Source organism: Podarcis filfolensis, assembly GCF_964270895.1.
Source record: "Podarcis filfolensis genome assembly, chromosome: 3".
Lineage (NCBI taxonomy): Eukaryota > Metazoa > Chordata > Lepidosauria > Squamata > Lacertidae > Podarcis > Podarcis filfolensis.
In genome coordinates this window covers 121,334,151-121,355,028 of record NC_139606.1, presented here as the reverse complement: position 1 = coordinate 121,355,028, position 20,878 = coordinate 121,334,151, and the positions used below count along the sequence as shown (strand labels likewise).

Below are 20,878 nucleotides of genomic sequence, written 5' to 3'. Positions count from 1 at the left end.
ACGCTGGCAAGATCTGCTTTGCGGCACTGCCGCTCTGCCACTTAGCCCAAAAGGCTCCCAGGCAAGCTAACAGAAATCAGTGCAGCACAATTGCATGCTATGCAGAGGTTCACTGCTAAGGGTTCTGCAAATACAGGGAAATCACACATTGCTGGGTGAGAGGGAGACAGGAAGAATCCCCTGTACTCCCAGAGGCTGTGCGCTGAGCAGGCCTTGCCCAGCAAGCAAGGCAGAGAGCTTGAAAGCACTTTAGGTGCTGGGTAACCCCAAGCAGACCTGGTGCAAAAAGAGATTTTAAGCTCTCCAATTTGCTTAGATTTAACTTGAACAGTTTCACCTGGCCTGCCTTCATCTGCGTATGGTTGAAATCATGCATATTAGGTACGCATAAGATGTGATTGTATTGTATTTTTACTTTTTAAGAAAGGAGGCTTAGGTGACCATGCAGAAGAGAGACCTGTCAAAATCTACCAGCCACCATTTTCAAAGTCTCCAAAGGGGTTTGTGGGCAAGCAGGGGGGTCGTTTAGGGATTGGGATATCTACCTGGCCACCATGCGGAGCCCTGCAGACATTTAGAAATTCTGCCTGATGAAGGAGGCAATGGAAACCTTCTGCAAACCAAGAGAGGCATTTCAGGAACGGAAGGGCAGGGGTGCCATGTGTCTGCCCACGAAGAACAGCAGCTGGGATGGAGCTCCACAGACTCCTAGCGCAGAGAAAAGCTTCATGTCAGCAGGGATTCCCAGCGGGCAGCAGAAGCCGGGCAAAGAGGTGGCCAACTGGGCACCTGGAGGCTGCCACCGCCAGCAGGAGATCGCCGCATGAGTGGCCCAAGGTAGCAGGGAGAGGTGAGAGGGGCCTCTCTCATTTCAGAATGGGGGGCTTCGTTTTGGAGAGACGACTCTGCCTGCAAAAAAGGTCCTGCAGAGTCAGTGCCAGCGGGTGACCTCAGCTCCTGACAGCGGGCCAAATAAACTCGACTCCTTTGCCATCAGATGGGAGCTGGAAAAGAAATTCCATGACTGAATCGTACTTCCCCCAACGCCAGAGGAAAAGCTGGTCCAGCTGGAGAATTCCTTGTGGGGGGCAGAGTGCGTCTGCACATACATTTCTAATCAGCCGGCCTTTGGAGGGGGGGGGGGACAGGGCTGGCCCTGTGGATTCCAGTTTCAGAGAGCTGAAGTTTACCAACATGGGGCACAATCCATGGGGAATTTCTCTGAGGCGGATGGGAGTTGCACCACTGTATTCCCTCTTTCGTTTCATCGAGATTTGTGTGTGATGCGGCTTCCTTGCAGTTTGAGCCCCAATATGGGCCTCCCCTAGCCTTGGCCAAGCTGTTGCCCCCCAGGTGTTTGGATGACAATCGCCATCAGCCCCAGAGAGGGCTGATGGGACTTGGAGTGCCAAACACCTGGAGGGGCCAAGCTGGAGGAGGATGTTCTGCTTTCCAAGTCTTGCACCCTGGATGCGGGTGGCACTGTGGTCTAAACCACTGAGCCTTGGGCTTGCCGATCGGAAGGTCAGTGGTTCAAATCCCCGTGACGGAGTGAGCTCCTGTTGCTCGGTCCCAGCTCCTGCCAACCTAGCAGTTCAAAAGCACGCCAGTGCAAGTAGATAAATAGGTACCGCTCCGGTGGGAAGGTAAACAGCATTTCTGTGCACTGCTTTGATTTTGCCAGAAGCGGCTTAGTCATGCTGGCCACATGACCCGGAAAAACTGTCTGCGGACAAACATTGGCTCCTTCGGCCAGTACAGCGAGATGAGCGTCGCAACCCCAGAGTCGTCTGTGACTGGACTTAACTGTCAGGGGTCCTTTACCTTTTTTTATCCTTAATGGTGCTCCAAATCCCTTGTCCTGGGTGGCAGCTGCAGTTTGCCCCCTCTGGGTAGGGAGAGTTCTAAGCTGTGTTTCAAGCCCCAGAGAAGCAAGTGCAAGGGAGATCCAGCAGAGATCTTCCAATGGGCATCTCAACACAGGGGCCACTTCCCCGCCAAACCACCTGCTTCTCCCCTTGTACTGTCAGTCTGAATACTGAGAGGCCTTGGAGCCAACAGCCGCTCCCAGTCCTGTCCCCTGGCCATCACGTTTTCACAGGAAATGAGCAGGACCCCAAAGTCCAGATGTGTTAAGAGCGACTACAGCAGCAGGTCCTGCTGGTTGTGAGGAAGAGGTGACATGATTGACATTTATGAAATAAGGCACGCCACAGAGAAAGCGGGCAGTGAAAAGGCTTCCCCCCCTTGCTTGTAACACTAGGACTTGTGGACTTCCAATGGAGCCGAATGCTGGAGTATTCAGTGCAGGGAAATGAAAGTCCTTCTTCATGGATGTGTAGTTGAGCAGATGGGCCACAGGGCCGGATCCAGCTGCTCTTCTTATGTCCTCTTCTTGTGTGTTCATGTCCTCTTCTTGTGTGCTCAACTACAAATTTACTTGTTTCTTTTAGTCAATTTAGGTCTCCGGGGACCTCTCAGATGGCTTAGCATGAAATCAAGAATGATGATCAAAACACAATCAATAAGAAAACTTAGAAGCTTTGGAGTTGTTGCCGGGATAAGGACTAGGCGGGGGGGGGGGCATTTTGCTTCTGAGTGTGGTCCGCAGGAACTGGGCCAATTCAGAATCTGGATTGAAGGCGAAGTCTTTTAAGCTCTTTTAAGTAAGCAAGAGAGGCGGGTCGTCGTCCTCCACCCCGATTCTGGCATGGCTGCGGAAGAGGACAGTGGCAGGCAGATAATCCCGGGGCTCGGATGGCTACAAAAATAAAACCAGGCCGCACCATAACCCTGCAGGCTTCTCCTGAGCCAGGATCCATGGAAGTCCTGCTATGCAGAGGCCGGCTGCACAGGGCAAGGAAGTCGGGTCCCTGAGAGCCAAATGCCTCCGTGGATGGGCTGGCTGCGTCCCATCGCATTCCAAGTCATTTAGGAACAGAAAACACACTTGGAAATCCAGCTAAAAATAAAGCCGGCCAGCCGAGGTGCTTCATTCTCTACTGCAAAGATGCCGGGCGCAGAAGAGGCATGAGCAGAGCTTGAGCGCTTGTTTCCTGCAAGGAAGTCCCACTGAAATCCATGATTGCTGCGCAAGAGCATCTCCTTGAAGGCAGGGGCCAGGATAAACCCAGGCAGCCGGACTCTGGGCTCAGCTGCAGGTGCTGAGCCAGGGAGGAGGCCAGCTTTCATCCCTGGGAGAGGCGGGGGTTCGACTGGAAGAGGACTTGGAGATTAGTTCCCTACACACTTTCCTGTTCATGAGGGTCACCAATATCCTGCTTCTTTCTGCGGCTTCTGGCCCAACCTGGCTGTGCACTTGGGGTTCAGACAGGCCTGGTTCTTAACAGGCAACACAAAGGGGGCAGGAGGGGTGTTAGCGGGAAGTAGCTTTAGCTGAGATTCCTGCATTGCAGGGGGCTGGACTAGAGAACCCATGGGATCCCTTCCAACTCTACAATTTTACCCCTTTACCTGAGAAGAGAAGACTCCCTGGAAAAGACCCTGATGTTGGGAAAGATGGAGGGCACAAGGAGATGGGGACAACAGAGGACGAGATGGTGGGACAGTGTTCTGGAAGCGACCAGCATGAGTTTGACCAAACTGCGGGAGGCAGTGGAAGACAGGAGTGCCTGGCGTGCTCTGGTCCAGGGGGTCACGAAGAGTGGGACACGACTAAACGACTAAACAACAACACCCCTTTACCATCCAGGAGGCCAGACATGGCTTCATGAGACGCCACATCTTTGGTTGACCTCGCCTAGCACTGCCTCCTCTTGACAGCAGTTTCTCTCTCCGGTTTCCCAGCTGAGGTTGTGCTCAGGCCTGTTACCCACCAGAGCCCCCTTTCAACTGGAGATACTGGGGGTCCTCTGGAAGCAAAGTTTGCGCTGCAGCCCTGGGCGATATTCAACTCCCGCATCTGCCAGCACAAGGATTACTGTTAGCACGAAAGGACTTCCCTCCTTTCCCCCCTTCCCAAATCTGCTCCGGAGAGCTAGGGGAAGCTGAAGAACAGGTTTACGGGGGTACGCGGGAGGGAGTGGGGGGCAGAGAGAGAAAAAGCTCTGCTGCACGGCCAGAAATCCTTGAGCTACTTGGCACCAGGCTGAAGGCAACTTATTTGAAACAAGACTGAACAAATTCATGGGGGAAAGGGCTATTGATCTCCACCAGCCAGGATGGCTCTGCTCTGCCCTCGGCAGGTGGTTGGCCACTGGGAGAACTGGATGCTGGGCTAGATGGGTCACTGGTCTGACCCCCCAGGGCTCCCCTGATGTCCAGTCTTCCACCCAGAGGGGTGCTTAGGGTGAGCAGCCCATGCAGTGCAGGCTCCTCTTTGTGGCCCCCGTCAGCTGCGGCTCCTGCCTCCGAAAGGAACCTTCATGCATCTGGTCTCCCCTCTCTGTGTGTTGCGGCGAAACTTCCAGGAACAATCCCTGTTACTCCAGCAGCCCAATAACCTTTCCTCTCCCCAAAGCGTTAATAACCCTTTCCCTGCTAAAACTCCGAAACCGGTCCTGTTATCATGGCAACGGAATGAAAGAGGCTCTTCATCCCCACGTACGCCGCTGTCTCCTGAGCGAATGGAAGGCAGCCAGGTGAGCAGATGGCCGGGGAGGACAATTCCCTGCTTTCTGCCGCTGCATGCTTAAACAAAACAAGCGCCATCACCCTCTCGGCTGCTGCCTTTCGCCAGGGCTGCGCAGAAACGCCTTGGCGGCGGCAGAGGAAAAGGTGCTTGTGTGCGCAGCCAGGAGAGGGGGCCGCAGCATGTGCTCCTGGCACCCGGACAGCAATGTACAGTAGAGGGGGGGGGCGGAGGAAGGGAGGGAACGAGGCAGGCAGGCAGGCAGACGTGCACCGTCCATTTCGCATGTTCTATTTTGGGCCTCTGCTGGCACCGGCAGCTCCCAAAAAAAGCACAGCTGTCTAATCAAACACATGGAAAGGAGGGAGGGGGGAAGCAGGCAGGATCGACGGGATTACGAGGCAGAAGATTGCGTTTAATTGCTCAGAATTGCGTAATTCAATTAAAGCGCGCCGGCACGCACGCTCATCCGTCCGGGGTCTTTGCAGCAGCTGTGGTGCTGGGGGAGCCTGTGTGGTGCGGGGGCTGCTGCCGCCGCCGTGGCGGCAGGATGAGGGAGCCAGAAATAGCTAAGATGGCGGAGAACGTCAAGGACAGAGCAGCAGGGCTTGCACGCACACGCCCGAGAGAGGAGCCCGGCAGAAATGCGAAGCAGCTCATTTGGCTTTTTGGGAAAAGGGCCTGCAGACCCCCTACTCAGCCCTCGCTCCTTCCCCTTCCCCTTGGCTGCACGCAATGGTTCCAGGCCAGAGTAAACGAGGCAGAGGCTCCTCCCTTGCAAAGCGGGAGTGGGGCTCCATGGCAGGGAGAAGGCAAACTCCATCACAGCCCTAATGATTAACTTGTGTGAAGCGGGAAGTGCCGACTGTCCAGGAACAGAGAGGGGGTCCTTGGAGGGAAGGGGCCTCCACTGTCCTTTGCCCTCCAGCAGGGCTGCCTGGGCAGGGCATGGAGCGCCTGTCCCGTCGGTGCGAAGGGGCCAAAGGCAGCCCAAGACGTCCAGCCCTGGCTCCACAGAGGCACAGGCCAGACCCTGTCTGGAGAGCACCACGTTCAGAGAGAGAGAGAGCGACCCACAGAAAGAGGCTTGAAACTGCCCCAGAGGAGTCCAGCCAGACAAGCAGGGCAAGACAAGCTCACCTGAGTTAAAAGCACAAACACATACACAGTTCCTGATTTACAGCCAGTGCTTGAGCTCCATCTTCTCAAGGGAAGTTTCAGCCTCACCAGGACGACGTCTGTGGGCAAGCAGAGGCCCTGGCCCCGGGCCTGGTGGTCTCTGAGGAAGTGTGGGGAAGCTTGTGGGAGGCCAAACGTCTTCCCAAGGTTCATGGAGGAAGTTGTCAACCTGGCGGCTTCCTGGCACGGCTAGCTATGTGCAGGGGCCTGAGACAAGGCAGAAATCTTTGGGTACAGGTGGATCAGAGCAAGAAACCAGCCACATGGTCAGCAGAAGCACTTCGGAGAAACGTTGGTCCCGAGTGAGAACCCTGAGGGCGCCTGGGCTCCCTCTGGCTCAGGGTGAACTACGCAGGACAAGGCAGGCTCCACAGCACAAGACCCCTTGCGCACGGGACTGACCATCACTACACACCTGGTGTGCTGGGAAGTGCCCAATGCCATTGTGGTCAAACTGGGAGCCGCAAGACTGGCCCCCTGTGCCTCCAGGGAGGGGGAGGAGGAAAGGGCATGTCCTTTGGATCAGCTGAGGGGCACCTCTGGGCAGAACCACCCCCCCAAAGCCACTTCTTACATCTCTCCATTTATTTCTGCTGTCTGTTTTCTGCTCCCTAACCAATTCCTGATCCACAAGAGGACCTCCCCTCTTGTTCCATTAATCGGGAGTCTTTGGTGCAGTGCATTCTGAAAAGAATTTGGAAAACCTATGTACTTTATGTCCACTGGATCACCTCTATGTGCTTGTTGACGCTCTCAAATAACTCAAATAGAGAGAAAACTTGCTCGAGCAGAAGCCATGCTGGCTCTGCTTCAGCAAGGCTTGTTCTTCTGAGTAACCTATTGGGAAAAACACACCTCTTCCTCTTCCTCTGCAGCAACATCTGGCCTTTGTGACAGGGATCGAGGCCACTGTATACCCCGCTAAAGCATCTCCAAGGCTAAGCCCACCCCCCCTCTACCCAGAGGCTCCAGCCCCATTCAGCAGTTTGGCTGCAGACCCTTCTTCCTCAGATACTAGGCAGCTGTGCCAAACCCAACATCACAAAGCCCCGTTTGTTCAGAGTTCTCTTCTTTCCGCTTTATGGGACCAGGAATCCAAAAAACCACTGGATTCCTCACACAGAGAAGCCATGGGGTGTTGCCTTCAGATAAGACTCCCACCGCAGTGGTCATGTGACGCTTCCTTGCTTCCCACCCAGGCTCTTCTCCCGTGGGATTCAGCAGCTGAGCCCAAGAGGCCTTTCTCTGCACCAATGCCGAGGGTTCCTCCTTCGTTTGCAATGGCCACAGAGCTTCCCAGGAAGTCCTCCTACAGTTCAGGAGCCAGGATGGGGGCTCAGCAGAGCTTCATGGCTCCCAGGCTAAAAGCACCCTGGGATCCAGGCCTTGCTTATTCCTAAGGTTTTTCAAGAAGCGGCACCAGTGGGGAAGTCGGGGCATCTGGTGAGATAAAGGGAACAGCCACAAACCCTGATGAAAGGAGAGGTGGGGAAAGGCTCTGCCGAGAAACCGGGGGCTCATGGCCTGGAGGACGAGAGGGGCCAATTCCCAGGATCAATGGCTCTTTATGTGGCCACTGAAACTTTTCCGTGGACTTGGTGCCCTGAAGGAGTTTGGTGAACACCCCGACTCCAGGCCTGTGATGGAGAGCTGATCCAAACCACGATTCCAGGTTTCTCTGGACGTGGCAAATTGCAGTCTACTCAGGATGCATTGAGTACTTCTACACGATGATGTAATGGAAAAATGGATCTGTGGGAGCAGATCCTCTTTCCCAAATCTAGTTTGGAAAAATAAACCGTTAACTCGGTGCTTGCAGAAACATTCTCTCTCTCTCTCCCCTTCTACCTGCCTAGCACCTTTACATCACATACAACATGCAATCCACCATTTAACTCCCCTTCTCAGCAAGAGATTTGTATGGTTGGAAGGGACCCTGAGTAATCTAGTCCAACCCTTCTGAAATACAGGGATCTCAAAATAAACCCACCTTAAGTTCTATGGGGAGCCTCTCCTCCCACAGCTAGACCAGGGGACACCCCACCCCCACAAGCCAGGCTGCCATGGAAACTCCTTGGGGCTTACCCCGGACCCTGGGCCCTCCCCAGGAAACAGAAATGGGAGTTTCAAAAGTCTGCAGGCAGCTCACTTGAAAGGGACAGCCCATTCTTCCACATTCTGGAGTGAAACGTGTCAATATTTAACTCCGAAGCTTTTTATGAGACCCAGGTGCCGAGGGTGTGCAAGCCTTGGGGGCTGTATTCTCTCCACCCTGGGGGCTATTTGTGATGATAAGCGGGAGAGACAATTCATGTTGGTGGCTGCTTGATAGCAGCCAGACAGCCTGGCCACTGTTCCAGGGGGTCGTTGCAAAGGTCAGCAGCCAGCAGTCACATGGGCAAGAGCCTCTTTGCAATCTGACCAAAGGCAAAGTTTGCTTTGCCTTGCGGATGGACAGGGGGTTGTTCCCACCAGAACAGCAGGGAAGTGCAAGTGGTTTGGGGAAGTGGCTTTGCAGGGGGCCTGGGAAGGAACTGCAAAAGGGGGCAGGGCAGGTCTCTCCCCTGTGCTCCTTCCGTGCCAAGTAAAGGTAACCCCTGACCATTAGGTCCAGTCGTGGCCGACTCTGGGGTTGTAGCGCTCATCTCGCTTTACTGGCCAAGGGAGCCAGTACAGCTTCTGGGTCATGTGGCCAGCATGACTAAGCCGCTTCTGGCGAACCAGAGCAGCGCACTGTTACGGAAAGGGGGGGGGCATGTCTTCTTCACCTTCTTCTTCGCTACAATATATCAATTTATTTCCAATTGTCAATGTCAAAAGGGACTAAAATTTATAAAATTCATAGAAAATCAACGTGCCAATTTGCTCAATTTCTCTAGGACTCCATCACACCTCCCCTGTCCTCCATAATCCCTCAAGCAAGGTGTCAAGACCCTAATCCTGTCAAATCACTCTGCCAAGCCTTTCCTCCGGGCAATGCCAGGTGGCAGACTATGCATACATGGACCATTGTCTTCTCATCACCGGCACTCAGGATGTGCTTATCTGCGCATATCTCCAGCTCTGCATATTCCCCCCTCCCTCCTCCATATGTTAATCCGGTGTAACCCAACCTCTCCTTAATGTATTCATGATATAATCTGTGTAACCCAACCTTTCCTTAATGTATTCATGATGTAACTGGGATGTGTTTTGCACTGTATTCTGGGACATGGGGGGAGTTTCAAAAGTTCATGTCACCCCTTTCTCGCTGTTCAATCTTGCCTTGAACCTGTTGCGCAATAAACTTGGATCTTCTGCAATTTGCTCCTGTCCGGCTGAGCTCATTTTCTTCCGCAGGGACCCACGGACTTAGTCCGATGAGCTGGGTGGCAGAGTAGCCCCGCACCCAGATTTTAGCCGTAACAGCACGGAAACGCTGTTTACCTTCCTGCCGGAGCGGGACCTATTTATCTACTTGCACTTTGATGTGCTTTCAAGCTGCTAGGTTGGCAGGAGCAGGGATCAAGCAACGGGAGCTCACCCTGTCGTGGGGATTCGAATCACTGACCTTCTGATCGGCAAGTCCTAGGCTCAGTGGTTTAACCCACAGCGTCACCCGCGTCGCCCTCCACACCAAGTAAGACACACCAAAATGGCCACTTCCCGTTTGCTCAACAGGTGTTGTCAGGGGCTGGCAAGAGGTTGATGGAGTTGGGAGAGGGGGGCAGTGGTTTGTGGGGACCTGTGCCGGCCAGGAGGCAAGAGGCAGAGCCAGGGGAAGCTTCAGAGCTGGAGGGTGGCGCACAGGAGGGCTTGGAAGAAGAGGAGGAAGAGGCAAGTGAAGGGCCAGGGCTTCCCCACCCTCTCCTGCATCCCGTCTCCCAGAACCAGGAGGCGACTGAAGTGGGAAGAGTTTCCACACAGGCGCAGTCTCTGGCTGTATTTGCGCAGCCCGTCAGGGGAAGGTACATGAACTGGTGGAGGGGAGATTGGTCCCCAGTTGTGGCAACGGCTCCACAGACAGCGGATCTGGGCACAGCTGCCTAGATGCTACATTGATGTGCGTCGGGATCCGGTGCTGTAGAAGCAGCTGCTTTATCTTTCACAATAAATACAGGCAACTGCCGATTTAGGCGCATCCGAACGACGTGAGATTGCGTACATGCGCACGGCGCTGAACCCAGAAGTAGCCCCTAAAACATCATTGAGGTGTCATGAAAAGGGGAAGCACTCGACAGATGTGAACGCTCACCAGAAGCTACGATAGATTGGAACTGTGCAGTCATCAGGAGGCTCTGCGCATTTGAAGCCTGACAGGGCAGGAGGTCAGCCTGGCTTCAACAGGGAAGGGAAGTGTTCCTTCTTGGCTTCCAGGCACCTCTTTGCACCGCTTATGGAGATTTTTGCAACAGACGCAGAAAATGTGCATCTCCTTCCCCAAACCCAGTCTTTGGGGGACCTGCACATCACTGCAGATGTGCCAATCCCCAAGGGAAGCCCCAGCAGGCCAGAGGTTTGGCGCTTCCACCAGCTGGCTTCCATCCTGCTGCACCAGCACCAAAGGCTGCTCGCTTAGGAAAGAAGGCTGGCTCCCTCTGCAGGGGATTCGGAGTTAATTGCCGGGCAGGAATAAGGTGGGGAGGGACCGGCTCCTGCAGACGGTCAGTATTTTGCTGGAGGGCTTCAGCTGCATCTGGAAGTTTAGGTCTATGCAATTAATGTGGATTAGAGCACTCTGGTGCAACAAGGCAACAAGTCTACTTTTTTTAAAAAAAGTATTTTTTTGCGGTTAGGAAAGTGATGGGGAAATGCACAAATGGTTGGTTGGCACCCATCTGCACCAATAAGTGTCAGATAAGCAAGTGACGCGGGTGGCGCTGTGGGTTAAACCACAGAGCCTAGGGCTTGCCGATCAGAAGGTTGGCGGTTCAAATCCCTGCGACGGGGTGAGCTCCCGTTGCTCGGTCCCTGCTCCTGCCAACCTAGCAGTTCAAAAGCATGAAGTGCAAGTAGATAAATAGGTACCACTCCAGCGGGTGCTCTGGTTCACCAGAAGAGGGGTTAATCATGCTGGCCACATGACCCGGAAGCTGTACGCTGGCTCCCTCGGCCAATAAAGCGAGATGAGCGCCACAACCCCAGAATTGGTCACAAGTGGACCTAATGATCAGGGGTCCCTTTACCTTTACCAAGCAAGTGACAGAGAAGGTTTAAAAAAAGAGTAAAGGTAAAGGACCCCTGGACGGTTAAGTCCAGTCAAAGGCGCTCATCTCGCTTCAGGCCAAGGGAGCCAGCATTTGTCTGCAGACAGTTTTCTGGGTCATGTGGCCAGCAGGACTAAACCGCCTCTGGCACAACGGGACAGTGTGATGGAAGCCAGAATGCATGGAAATGCCATTTACCTTCCCGCCATAACGGTACCTATTTATCTGCTAGTTTGGCAGGAGCTGGGACAGAGCAAGGGAAGCTCACCCCGTCGTCGTGGGGATTCAAACCGCCGACCTTCCGATCTGCAAGCCCAAGAGGCTCAGTGGTTTAGAACACAGCGCCACCAGGGATCCTTTACCCATTTATCTACTTGCACTGGAGTCCTTTTGAACTGCTAGGTTAGCAGGAGCCGGGACAGAGCAAAGTCTCCACCCACACAAGCAGACCAGGACAGACGCTCCTTGTCATGCAACCTCCACACAAAACCAATCTGAATATTGCATCGTCTCTGGACCGCTGCATAATCCCTGCGCAAGCAAATCAAGACGGATGCTCAACAAGGAGGTCTCTCGGAGGAGCCCCCCACCCCGGAAGAAACAGCTTTGCTGAGCCAGGCTTGTCAAGGCAGCAGGATGCAGGGCCAGACAGGGCTGTCTGTTTCCATGCGTGGACTCGTGCGCGTGGCCAGGAAGGAGAATGCAAGGATTTCCCAAAGACAGGAGACAATCGGGTGCCTTAGGGCAGAAAAGCAACCAGACCTCTGCATTTCCATGTCTTGTCAATCATGCACATTTCATTAAATGCACACGCACACAAATCAAACCGGGACTGGCTCGTTAGTCTTACGTTTTGGGAAATAAACACATTGAGAAATTAAGCCGGTGTGCCAAGGGTTAATAAGCCCACACTCTGCGGGAGGCAGGAGCGCCCTCATCCTGCACTGGGCACCCCTTGCCTCCGGGGCACCCAAACCCACCAGGGTGAGAAAGTGCCGCACAGAGTCATCTCATGCAGAACCAAAGGGAAGAAAAGATTCACGGGTATCAACTTACTGCCTGCTTCTGCTCCTCTTCCTATAAAGGTTGGGAGTAAGCAAAGGTGTGAGAGAAAGAGAGAGGACAGTTAATCATTATCAGGACGGGGGGAACAGGCACAGGCAGGGATCCCCAAGAGGAACCCCCACGTCTGCTGACACTCAAGGACACCAAGAGAGGAGGCGGAGAAGGACACAGGGAAGGGAGGCAGGAGGGCAGGAGCCGCTGCCTTGCGCTGTGTGAGACCATCACGGCTGCCTCTGGCTTCCCTCCCAGGGATGCTACAGGCTGAGTCTAGGTGCCCCTGGTCCAGCGAGAGAGAGGGAAGGGCAGGGAGTGAGGTCCGGGCTCTGCATGCAGGAAACCTGGGTGGGAAAGAAGACACGTGAGGAAGGGCGGAAGGATCGGGGAACACTCAGAGGACTGGGCAGGGGACAGGATGTGGGATATTTAACATATAGTCAAACAAACAATTCCTGCTTTGTTAGATAGGCACATGATGGGAGCTGAAGCTCTGCGTATTCCTGTGAGCTTGTCTGTGAGAGACACTCCCCCTGTGCCCTGACAAGGAGAGGCCATAGCCATGTATTTTCTCTTACCTGCCTGGGCACACTGCCTCTCCCCTCTTCCTCTTCCCTCTCTGCCAGCAATGTGAGAACACCTGCTCATCCGAGCTCCATGTTCAGACTTAAACTAGATTTACGTATGTCCTTGTAACTGAATTACTATTTTGAGCCTGCCTGAACAAAGCTGCTGTATTTGGTTACTCTTTGACAGGTATTCTGAGTGAGCAAATGTTATTTTTACCTTCTACAAGACTGTGCGGTTATTGTTCTAAGGGGGAAATACCAGGAAAATCCAGGCTGCCTTAAAGCACCCTGGAATCCTTAAATGAAAAGGCTAAAAGTAGTCTATCAAAGCTTCCCTGTTAAGCTGCAAAGGGATGCACTCTGCTGAACTCACAAGCGTGAGGAAGGAAGGATAATAGCTAATAAATATATCCTCTCCTGGCATCTATCCACACCCCAACACAGCACAGCACCTTTAAGCCCCCCAAAGGCTGTCATCACACAGGAGGAGGGGAAAGACTCTTTCGCTTCTCCTCCTACTGGGCGAAACATCAGGGGGGAACACTTCCTAAGGATAAGCAGTAATGGAACGAGTTGGGGGCAGGGCTGGGGGCTGGGATCTCCCCTGCTAGAGGTCTTCAGGCAGAAGCTGGACAGATATCTGAGCACAGAGGATGCTTCTAGCACTGGATTTCCATCACTGAGCCCTAGGGGGTTGGACTAGAGCAGGCATAGGCAAACTCGGCCTTCCAGATGTTTTGGGACTACAACTCCCATCACCCCTAGCTAACAGGACCAGTGGTCAGGGATGATGGGAATTGTAGTCCCAAACATCTGGAGGGCCGAGTTTGCCTATGCCTGGACTAGAGGACCTCTAAAGACCCACGCCACCTGGAAGATGCTGCAGGCAAATCCCTTCTCTGCAGGAAGGGACAAAAGACAATGAGGGAGACGAGGGCAGCCCCTCTTGGGGGCTCCGTTGGCCAAGTATGAAGGGGCTTCTGAATGCTAGAGCAGGCTGGATCTCACACACAGCCCTCTGGAGGTGGTTTCTCCCAGGGCCAGGGCCAGGGCTGTAGCTTACGGGCAGGCAGAGCCCCCGCTTGGAGTGCTGGAAGGCCTGGGTCCAACCCTGATCAGTGCTGCCAGTTGAAAAGGATGGTCTGACTCAGCCTAAGGCAGGACAGAAAGGGCTTCTCACAGGTTTGATGCACAGCCTGCCTGGGAGCTGCAAACGTGGCAGGTGCTGAGGAGGGGATGTCCAGCGCCGGCAGGCCTTACCTTGAGCAGCTTCATAAGCCCTTCCAGTTGCACCATCAGCTCCCGCCGGCTCTCCTGAAGGGCGGACATTCGCTGCTCCAGCTCATCCTTCCTCTGCCTGTTTGGAGAAGGAGAAGCGGCCAGTTTGTCAGAAGGGCAGTTCCACTGGTATTCAAAGGAGGTCAAGCGGCCTGCAAATATGGCCCCTATCTTTCCCGATCTTCATGGGCAGAATACTTATGCAGCTGCCTGCCTTGCAGGGCAGTTGTGAGGGTGAAGAAAAGCCCTCTGCCTTGGGTAAAGGTGGCACAGAATCAGAGACGGGCACAGCTCTGCCGTCTGTTCAGTCTGCTTGCCACTGCCAACCACCACCAGCAGAAGAACATAAGATGGCCCTCTCTTCCGCCACCTCCTCCTTGAATTCATCTAATCCTCTTTTCAAGCCATCGATACAATACCATAATCTTTATTGTCATTGTCCCATACAGAACAACAAAATTGGAAAAAAAATCTACATCAGACATTCAGAAACTAATAATAATAATAATAATAATAATAATAATAATAATAATTGATTTGTACCCCGCCCATCTGGCTGGGTTTCCCCAGCCACTCTGGGTGGCTTCCACAAAGACCAAAAATACATTAAGATGTCACACATTAAAAACTTCCCTAAGCAGGGCTGCCTTAAGATGTCTTCTGAATGTCAGGTAGTTGTTTATCTCTTTGACATCTGATGGGAGGGCGTTCCACAGGGAGGGCGCCACCACCAAGAAGGCCCTCTGCCTGGTTCCCTGTAACTTGGCTTCTTGCAGTGAGGGAACCACCAGAAGGCCCTCGGAGCTGGACCTCAGCGTCTGCGCAGAACGATGGGGGTGGAGACGCTCCTTCAGGTATACTGGACCGAGGCCGTTTAGGGCTTTCAAGGTCAGCACCAACACTTTGAATTGTGCCTGGAAACGTACTGGGAGCCAGTGTAGGTCTTTCAAGACCAACAATCCTGCTATCCCAGCTATCCCAGCCTGGTTTGCCCCAAACAACTCTGAGACCCCATAATTGAATACAATATACTCCCATAGAGACTACCTTACACTGTGTTTAAAACCAAAATCACATTTGGATAGAAACTGTTTCTCAGGCAGCTAGTCCTAGTCTTTATAACCCTGGACCTTCTTCCAGAAGGCAGAAGCTGAAAGAGATCATTTCCGGGGTGCGCACTATCCTGCGCTATCTCTGCAGCTTTCTTATGGCACCTGGAAGCATAGATTTGATCCAAGGTGGGAAGAGTGCACCCAATCATCCTCTCTGCAGTCTTTACAACCCTGGACAGCATTGTTTCCCCCCTGACCATCCAGGCTGGCAACCATCCCTGTCTCTTGTGGGAGGGAGTTCCACAGCTGAACTGTTTGCTGCGTGAATAAGTACTCTTGTGCAGTTACAGATACTCTTGTGCAAGCAACCTCCCTCCTGGGGTCCCGTCCCTCCCCTACATTCTTACCGCAATAGCCTCAGTTCCGCCAGCAACGTCGGATTCTGCTGGGCTTTCTCTGGTGTCGGCTGAGAGGCCTGTTCGTGCTCCAGCCGCAGCCGCTGAATTTCTTGCAGAATCTCTCTGTGCAAGTAAAATAAAGAAACCAGCATTAGCCCTCTTGCTTTCTAAACTCCCAGGGAAGGAGTTTAAACAGGGTTTAATATGTCAGTGGAGTCAGCGAACTCTGGCCCTGGCTGGGCTGCAATCTGACTGCCTGGCAGGATTCTGCAGCACAATCCACACACACAACCTAATTATTTTTGGGCGGGCTTGTATCATCAGGTAGAGATACATCCTAGAAAAAAAAATGCTATAGGAGACCCACCTGTGGAATGCCTAGTTTTGAACAGGTGTGGACCCAAGGCCAGTGGGGAGGCAGAATGGGCTACCCTCAACCTCCACAGAGTTGTAGAGTTGGAAGAGTTGATTGCGTTTCCACTGAAATGAGGCTGCATTTTAATGTTTTAATGCTGTATTTTAATTGTATTTTAATCTTGTTTTGTAAGCTGTATTTCAATCAATTGTTTTTATATTTGGTGTTAGCCGCCCTGAGCCCGGTCTTGGCTAGGGAGGGCAGGGTATAAATAAAACTTATTATTATTATTATTATTATTATTATTATTATTATTATTAAGAGGTCCCAGGGGTCAATCAGTCCAATCCCCGTCTTCTTCCAGAGTCCGGCACAGAGGGGACCTTGTCCAGACTCTTCCCCCATCTCTCTCTCTCTCTCTTTGCCATGCCAGGGCATGAATATTTTGCATGCCCCTTTAAAACACCAAGCCTTCATTTTTCTCCACCCCAACTTTCTTATGCAAAAATAAAAAATGAAACCTTTCACTGAGCTGATGGAGTGTAAGGATTGCAAAATCCACCAGCTGCATTGTGGGGCTGCCCCCTTGTCAAAGCACCCACCCACAGAACTCTCACCGGGAGGCAGCAGGAATGGAAAGTGTGGAAGGGAGAAGATCTCTTGCTCAGGAGCCCAGCGAAGGCCAGGCGGCCACCCCTCCTCCACGCCACCTGAGCCCCCTTACCTGTTCTTGTTCTCCAGCTCTGCTATCAGCTGCCGCTGCTGCTTGTTGGCATCGAAGTTGAACCCCAGGTCTGTGGGTGGGCGTGGCTGTCAAGAGACCCCAAAGACACACACGGCTCAACGAGGACCCAGCACTGAAACCCACGCGGGCAGCCCCCTCCCCGTCACCAACAGCACTGGGGAGATGGTGGTAAAGACGGGGAAGGAAATCAGATCAGGTTGTCGTTTAATCGTAGAGTTGGAAGGGACCCCAAAGGCCATCTAGTCCAACCCCCCTGCAATGCAGGAATTTGTTTAGGGAAGTTTTTGATGTTTGAGGTTTTACTCTGTTTTCAGTGTTCTCCTGGGAGCCGCCCAGAGTGGCTGGGGAAACCCAGCCAGAGGAGCAGGGTATAAATAATAAAATTATTATTTGCCCAACGTGGGGCTTTAACCATGGGATAAAGAGTCTCGTGCTCTACTGACTGAGCTAGTGCCTTGTCCCCAGGGGCAGATTCTCCATAAGAAACATAAGAAGAGCCTTCTGCCTTCTGCTGGCTCGTCTCGGGTTCTTACGGGAGTTGCTACTAAGGAGATGGTCTTCTCAGTGGTGGCACCCTAGTTACGAAATGCCCTCCCCAGAGAGGCTCACCTGGGGCCTGTGTTGTGGTCCTTCCAGTTCCAACCTTTTTAGAAACTTCACCAGGCTTTTTAAAAACATGCTTCAGTGCTTTGTGGACCCGGGGGGCGCTACTGTTGTCCGCTATTGATTTAATTTTGATGCTGTCTTAACCTTTTTATGTTCTGCATTTTGATATTTTATGGTGCGGCTTTTTGTTTTGTTTTTTAATAGCAAAGTTGTACACCACCCAGAGAACCTATTCTTAATGGGCAGCATGAAAACGCCGCGAAGCGTAAGCAAGCAAGCATACAAGATTTTCTTTGCTCCAATATGCTGACTCTCTGGAAGGAAGCCTCCCTGGGGACACTGGGCCTGCATGGCTCCAGCCTGGCATCCAACTAATTACGTGACTCCCAATCTGAGCACCACGCCTGTGGTGCAACGTGACGAAATTGACCGGAGGGACACAGACTCAGCGGCGCAAAATGCTCCTCCCGAACTGCTGTAGCATGTTTAGAAAGAAGCCGAACGCTGCCAGCTCACCTGCCCAGGGAAGCAGCAGCTGAGCATGCCACAGCCATCGGAGAAACCGTTAGCGAGAGAGAGGGCCAGACTGGCTGCTTACCACGTTTCCAGCTTCCGCAGCTAGCCTGGCAGCGTAGCGGGCGATGAGTCGGTGCTCCTCATCCAGCCTGCTGGGGCTGTCCAGGACGCTGCTGGGGGCGGGGAGAGAAAGCCAACAAGCATGAGTGCCGGTAATAATAATAATAATAATAATAATAATAATAATAATAATAATTTATTATTTATACCCCGCCCATCTGGCTTGGTTTCCCCAGCCACTCTGGGCGGCTTCCAACAAAACACTAAAATACAAGAACCTATTAAACATTAAAAGCTTCCCTAAAGAGGGCTGCCTTCAGATGTCTTCTAAAAGTTTGGAATAATAATAATTGCAGTTGCCCAACACCAGACAGGAGTCAGGGCCCTCCCACCTTACCTCCTGCCACACCAGCATCAAAAGTGGGAAAAGGCTACCAGCTAGTTCCCAGGCCCAAGTCAACGTTCTGGTTTTGACCTATAAAGCCTTATGTGGCTCAGAACCCGAAAAGCTCCAGGGTCACCTCTCCCCATGCGAACCAAGCCGGACCCTGCGGTCATCAACTGAGGCCCTTCTTCATGGAGGTCCAGAGGGTGGCAAATGAGGGCAGGCCTTTTTGGTGGTGGCCCTGCCCTGTCAGCAGGTGGAATGTCTAGGGCCTTTGGGGCGTCTTTTTAGCGAGGCGGGATCTGGAAGAATCTCCGATGGGTTATTAAACTTTCACCGCTTGTGTTTGTCTTAACTGGTTTTGATGTGGGTTTGCTTGTTTTGCAAGGGCAAGCTGCCAAGCGCTTTGCAAATCTGAAGCGCCACAAAGATGACAAAATGGCCAGAGTAAACTGGGGAACAGGGAGCCGGCTGGAGTCTGCAGAAGGCCTGAGGAATATACGGCTGGTACCAACTTGAAAGAGGAATTGGACAATGGGAGTCTTAAGTTTCAGAATAAGAAATGGGATGCAGGGGTTGGACTGAGAGCTCAGGCTGAAAATCTGAAGGGGCTTCAGCTGTGGCAAACCAGAACTAATTGGACGCAGCACCAACCAGAGGAGCGGCAGAGTCATTTGGGATGGTTTCCTGTGCGTAAAAATTAAAAGGAAACTTGACCTGTTTAAAACGACGCGACAACCAAACGTCCTGCCGAGCGGAAGTGAACCCAACGGAAGATCCATCTTCAACACAATTGGGTCCCGATTTCTGTTTAGGGTGAAGATGCCCTGGGAGGTGGCATCGCCCTAATTCCTCTGGGAAAGACGTACCTTGGCTGTTGGGCTGTGTGTGAGAAGGTGAGGGGTGAGCAAGTGATGGTGTGTATTTCATTTCCGTTGGGCTTTCCTTTGTGAAAAAGCTGCTCCCTAGGTCAGGGAGGGTGTGCATTTCTGCACACAATGGTGAGCACACGTTTTGCAAACCAGAGCCTCATGCACCCATGTGCCGGGCTCCTGGGGCACCAACTTCGAAGCAGATGAAAGGAGGTTGTTTCTGAAACTCAAAAGGACGAAACAGCCTTGCTGCTGCTGCTGCTTAACTGAATTTTGCTGCTGCTTCTGTGCTCTTAAGGTAAAGGTGAAGGGACCCCTGACCATTAGGTCCAGTTGTGACCGACTCTGGGGTTGCGGCGCTCATCTTGCTTTATTGGCCGAGGGAGCCGGCGTACAGCTTCCGGGTCATGTGGCCAGCAGGACTAAGCCGCTTCTGGCGAACCAGAGCAGCGCACAGAAACGCCATTTACCTTCCCGCCGGAGCGGTACCTATTTATCTACTTGCACTTTGACGTGCTTTAACTGCTAGGTTGGCAGGAGCAGGGACTGAGCAATGGGAGCTCACCCCGTCGCGGGGATTCGAACCGCCGACCTTCTGATTGGCAAGCCCTAGGCTCTGTGGTTTAACCCACAGCACAGCCAGGCTGCATGTTTTACAAATACAATCATAGCTCCCTCTACCCCCAAAACAAGGCTGCTTCCTCATTTTGAAACCATGCATCAAGGTGAAATAGTCTTTATAGCAGAGGAAACCCCTCAGCAAATTTAGGCAGGAAAGAAAGAGAGCCCTGTAATAAACATGTTTGAACCATGGGCTACAGATGGTTCATTCGGAACTGCTCAATATTTCAGGACTCTCAAAAAGCATTTAGAAGCTTTTTTCATTAAGTTGCTTACAAAGAATGCGGTTTTAAAAACTAACCCTCTTTGGCCCATGTGCCCAGATCCAATGCATGCATGCGCACCCTTTGGGGCACTGAGTGCTGCAGCCTCATGGCACTTCTCCATGTGCAAGTTTCAGTTTATGTAGTGGTCCAGCTGGCTACTCAGGGCTTTGGGCACAGCTGCGCATGGTACTGTCATGTTCATGGGCTCCCCCTGCCCTCCCCCCTCTCCTAAGACTGACCGTGCGCCACTCTGGAGCTGGCTCACATAGGCTGCGATCAGGGCATGCTCATCCCTAAGCCGCTTGGAGGGGGCCGGGCTGTAGTGCAACCTGGGGGGGGGGGAGCAAAGGAGGCAAAACAACATGACAGAAATAAAAATATGAGGGCATTCGGGAAAATGCAAATGATGGTGAGCAACAATTAAAATAAGGAAACTTAAAAACATTCAAAACATGGAAGGAAATGTGCAGGAACCTCATTGGAAAGAGTGTGGAATCACAGTGGCAAGGAGAAAGAGTTGGATTTCCCCGTATTTCTTCCCCCACCACAAAAGCTGCCCACGTCACCTGGAACTTGCTGCCCGACGGGCAAAGAGCAGCCACGTTTCTGCAAAATTCTTGCGCAAGGAGGGAGGAGGAGGCAGCACTTGAGGAGTCCCAATATGCAAACACTGCCCCAGGTGTGCCTAAGCAGGAGCTCCCCCCACCCCTGGCGCAAATGGTGCTATAATTAGGAGAGACCCAGGAGAAACCCCCACTGGCATTCTGCTTCCAGCTCACTTGGACCAGACTCAGTGCCTTTGCTTCTCTGCCACAAGGCTGAGGAAACAAGATTTGCTTGATTCCACCTCTCCCAGCTCCGCCAAAGACATGCCCCTTGCCACTTTTCGTCTCTCAAGCAGCAGCTCCTCACTCCCTTCCTTCCCCTGTTGTTTAGTCGTTTAGACGTGTCCGCCTCTTCATGACCCCCTGGACCAGAGCATGCCAGGCCCTCCTGTCTTCCACTGCCTCCTGCAGTTTGGTCAAACTCATGCTGGTAGCTTCGAGAACACTGTCCCACCATCTCGTCCTCTGTTGTCCCCTTCTCCTTGTGCCCTCCATCTTTCCCAACATCAGGGTCTTTTTCAGGGAGTCTTGTCTT

General features: G+C 52.7%; 1 protein-coding gene across 7 annotated transcripts in view; it reads right to left on the bottom strand.

Moving 5' to 3' along the window:
* The window catches only part of DTNB (dystrobrevin beta), a 106,876-nt gene that overhangs the window by 23,181 nt on the left and 62,817 nt on the right, over positions 1–20,878 (bottom strand). For 2 of the 7 annotated variants that reach the window (XM_083605184.1, XM_083605183.1), the window contains exons 11-16: positions 19,978–20,067; positions 17,617–17,707; positions 16,392–16,477; positions 15,322–15,435; positions 13,845–13,941; positions 12,013–12,033 (exon numbers count right to left, since the gene is read on the bottom strand). In XM_083605184.1, the coding sequence (XP_083461310.1) occupies positions 12,013–12,033; positions 13,845–13,941; positions 15,322–15,435; positions 16,392–16,477; positions 17,617–17,707; positions 19,978–20,067 (499 nt within the window). The remainder of the gene's footprint in view (positions 1–12,012; positions 12,034–13,844; positions 13,942–15,321; positions 15,436–16,391; positions 16,478–17,616; positions 17,708–19,977; positions 20,068–20,878) is intronic. The other 5 variants (XM_083605187.1, XM_083605186.1, XM_083605185.1 and 2 more) reach the window with 4 other exon arrangements.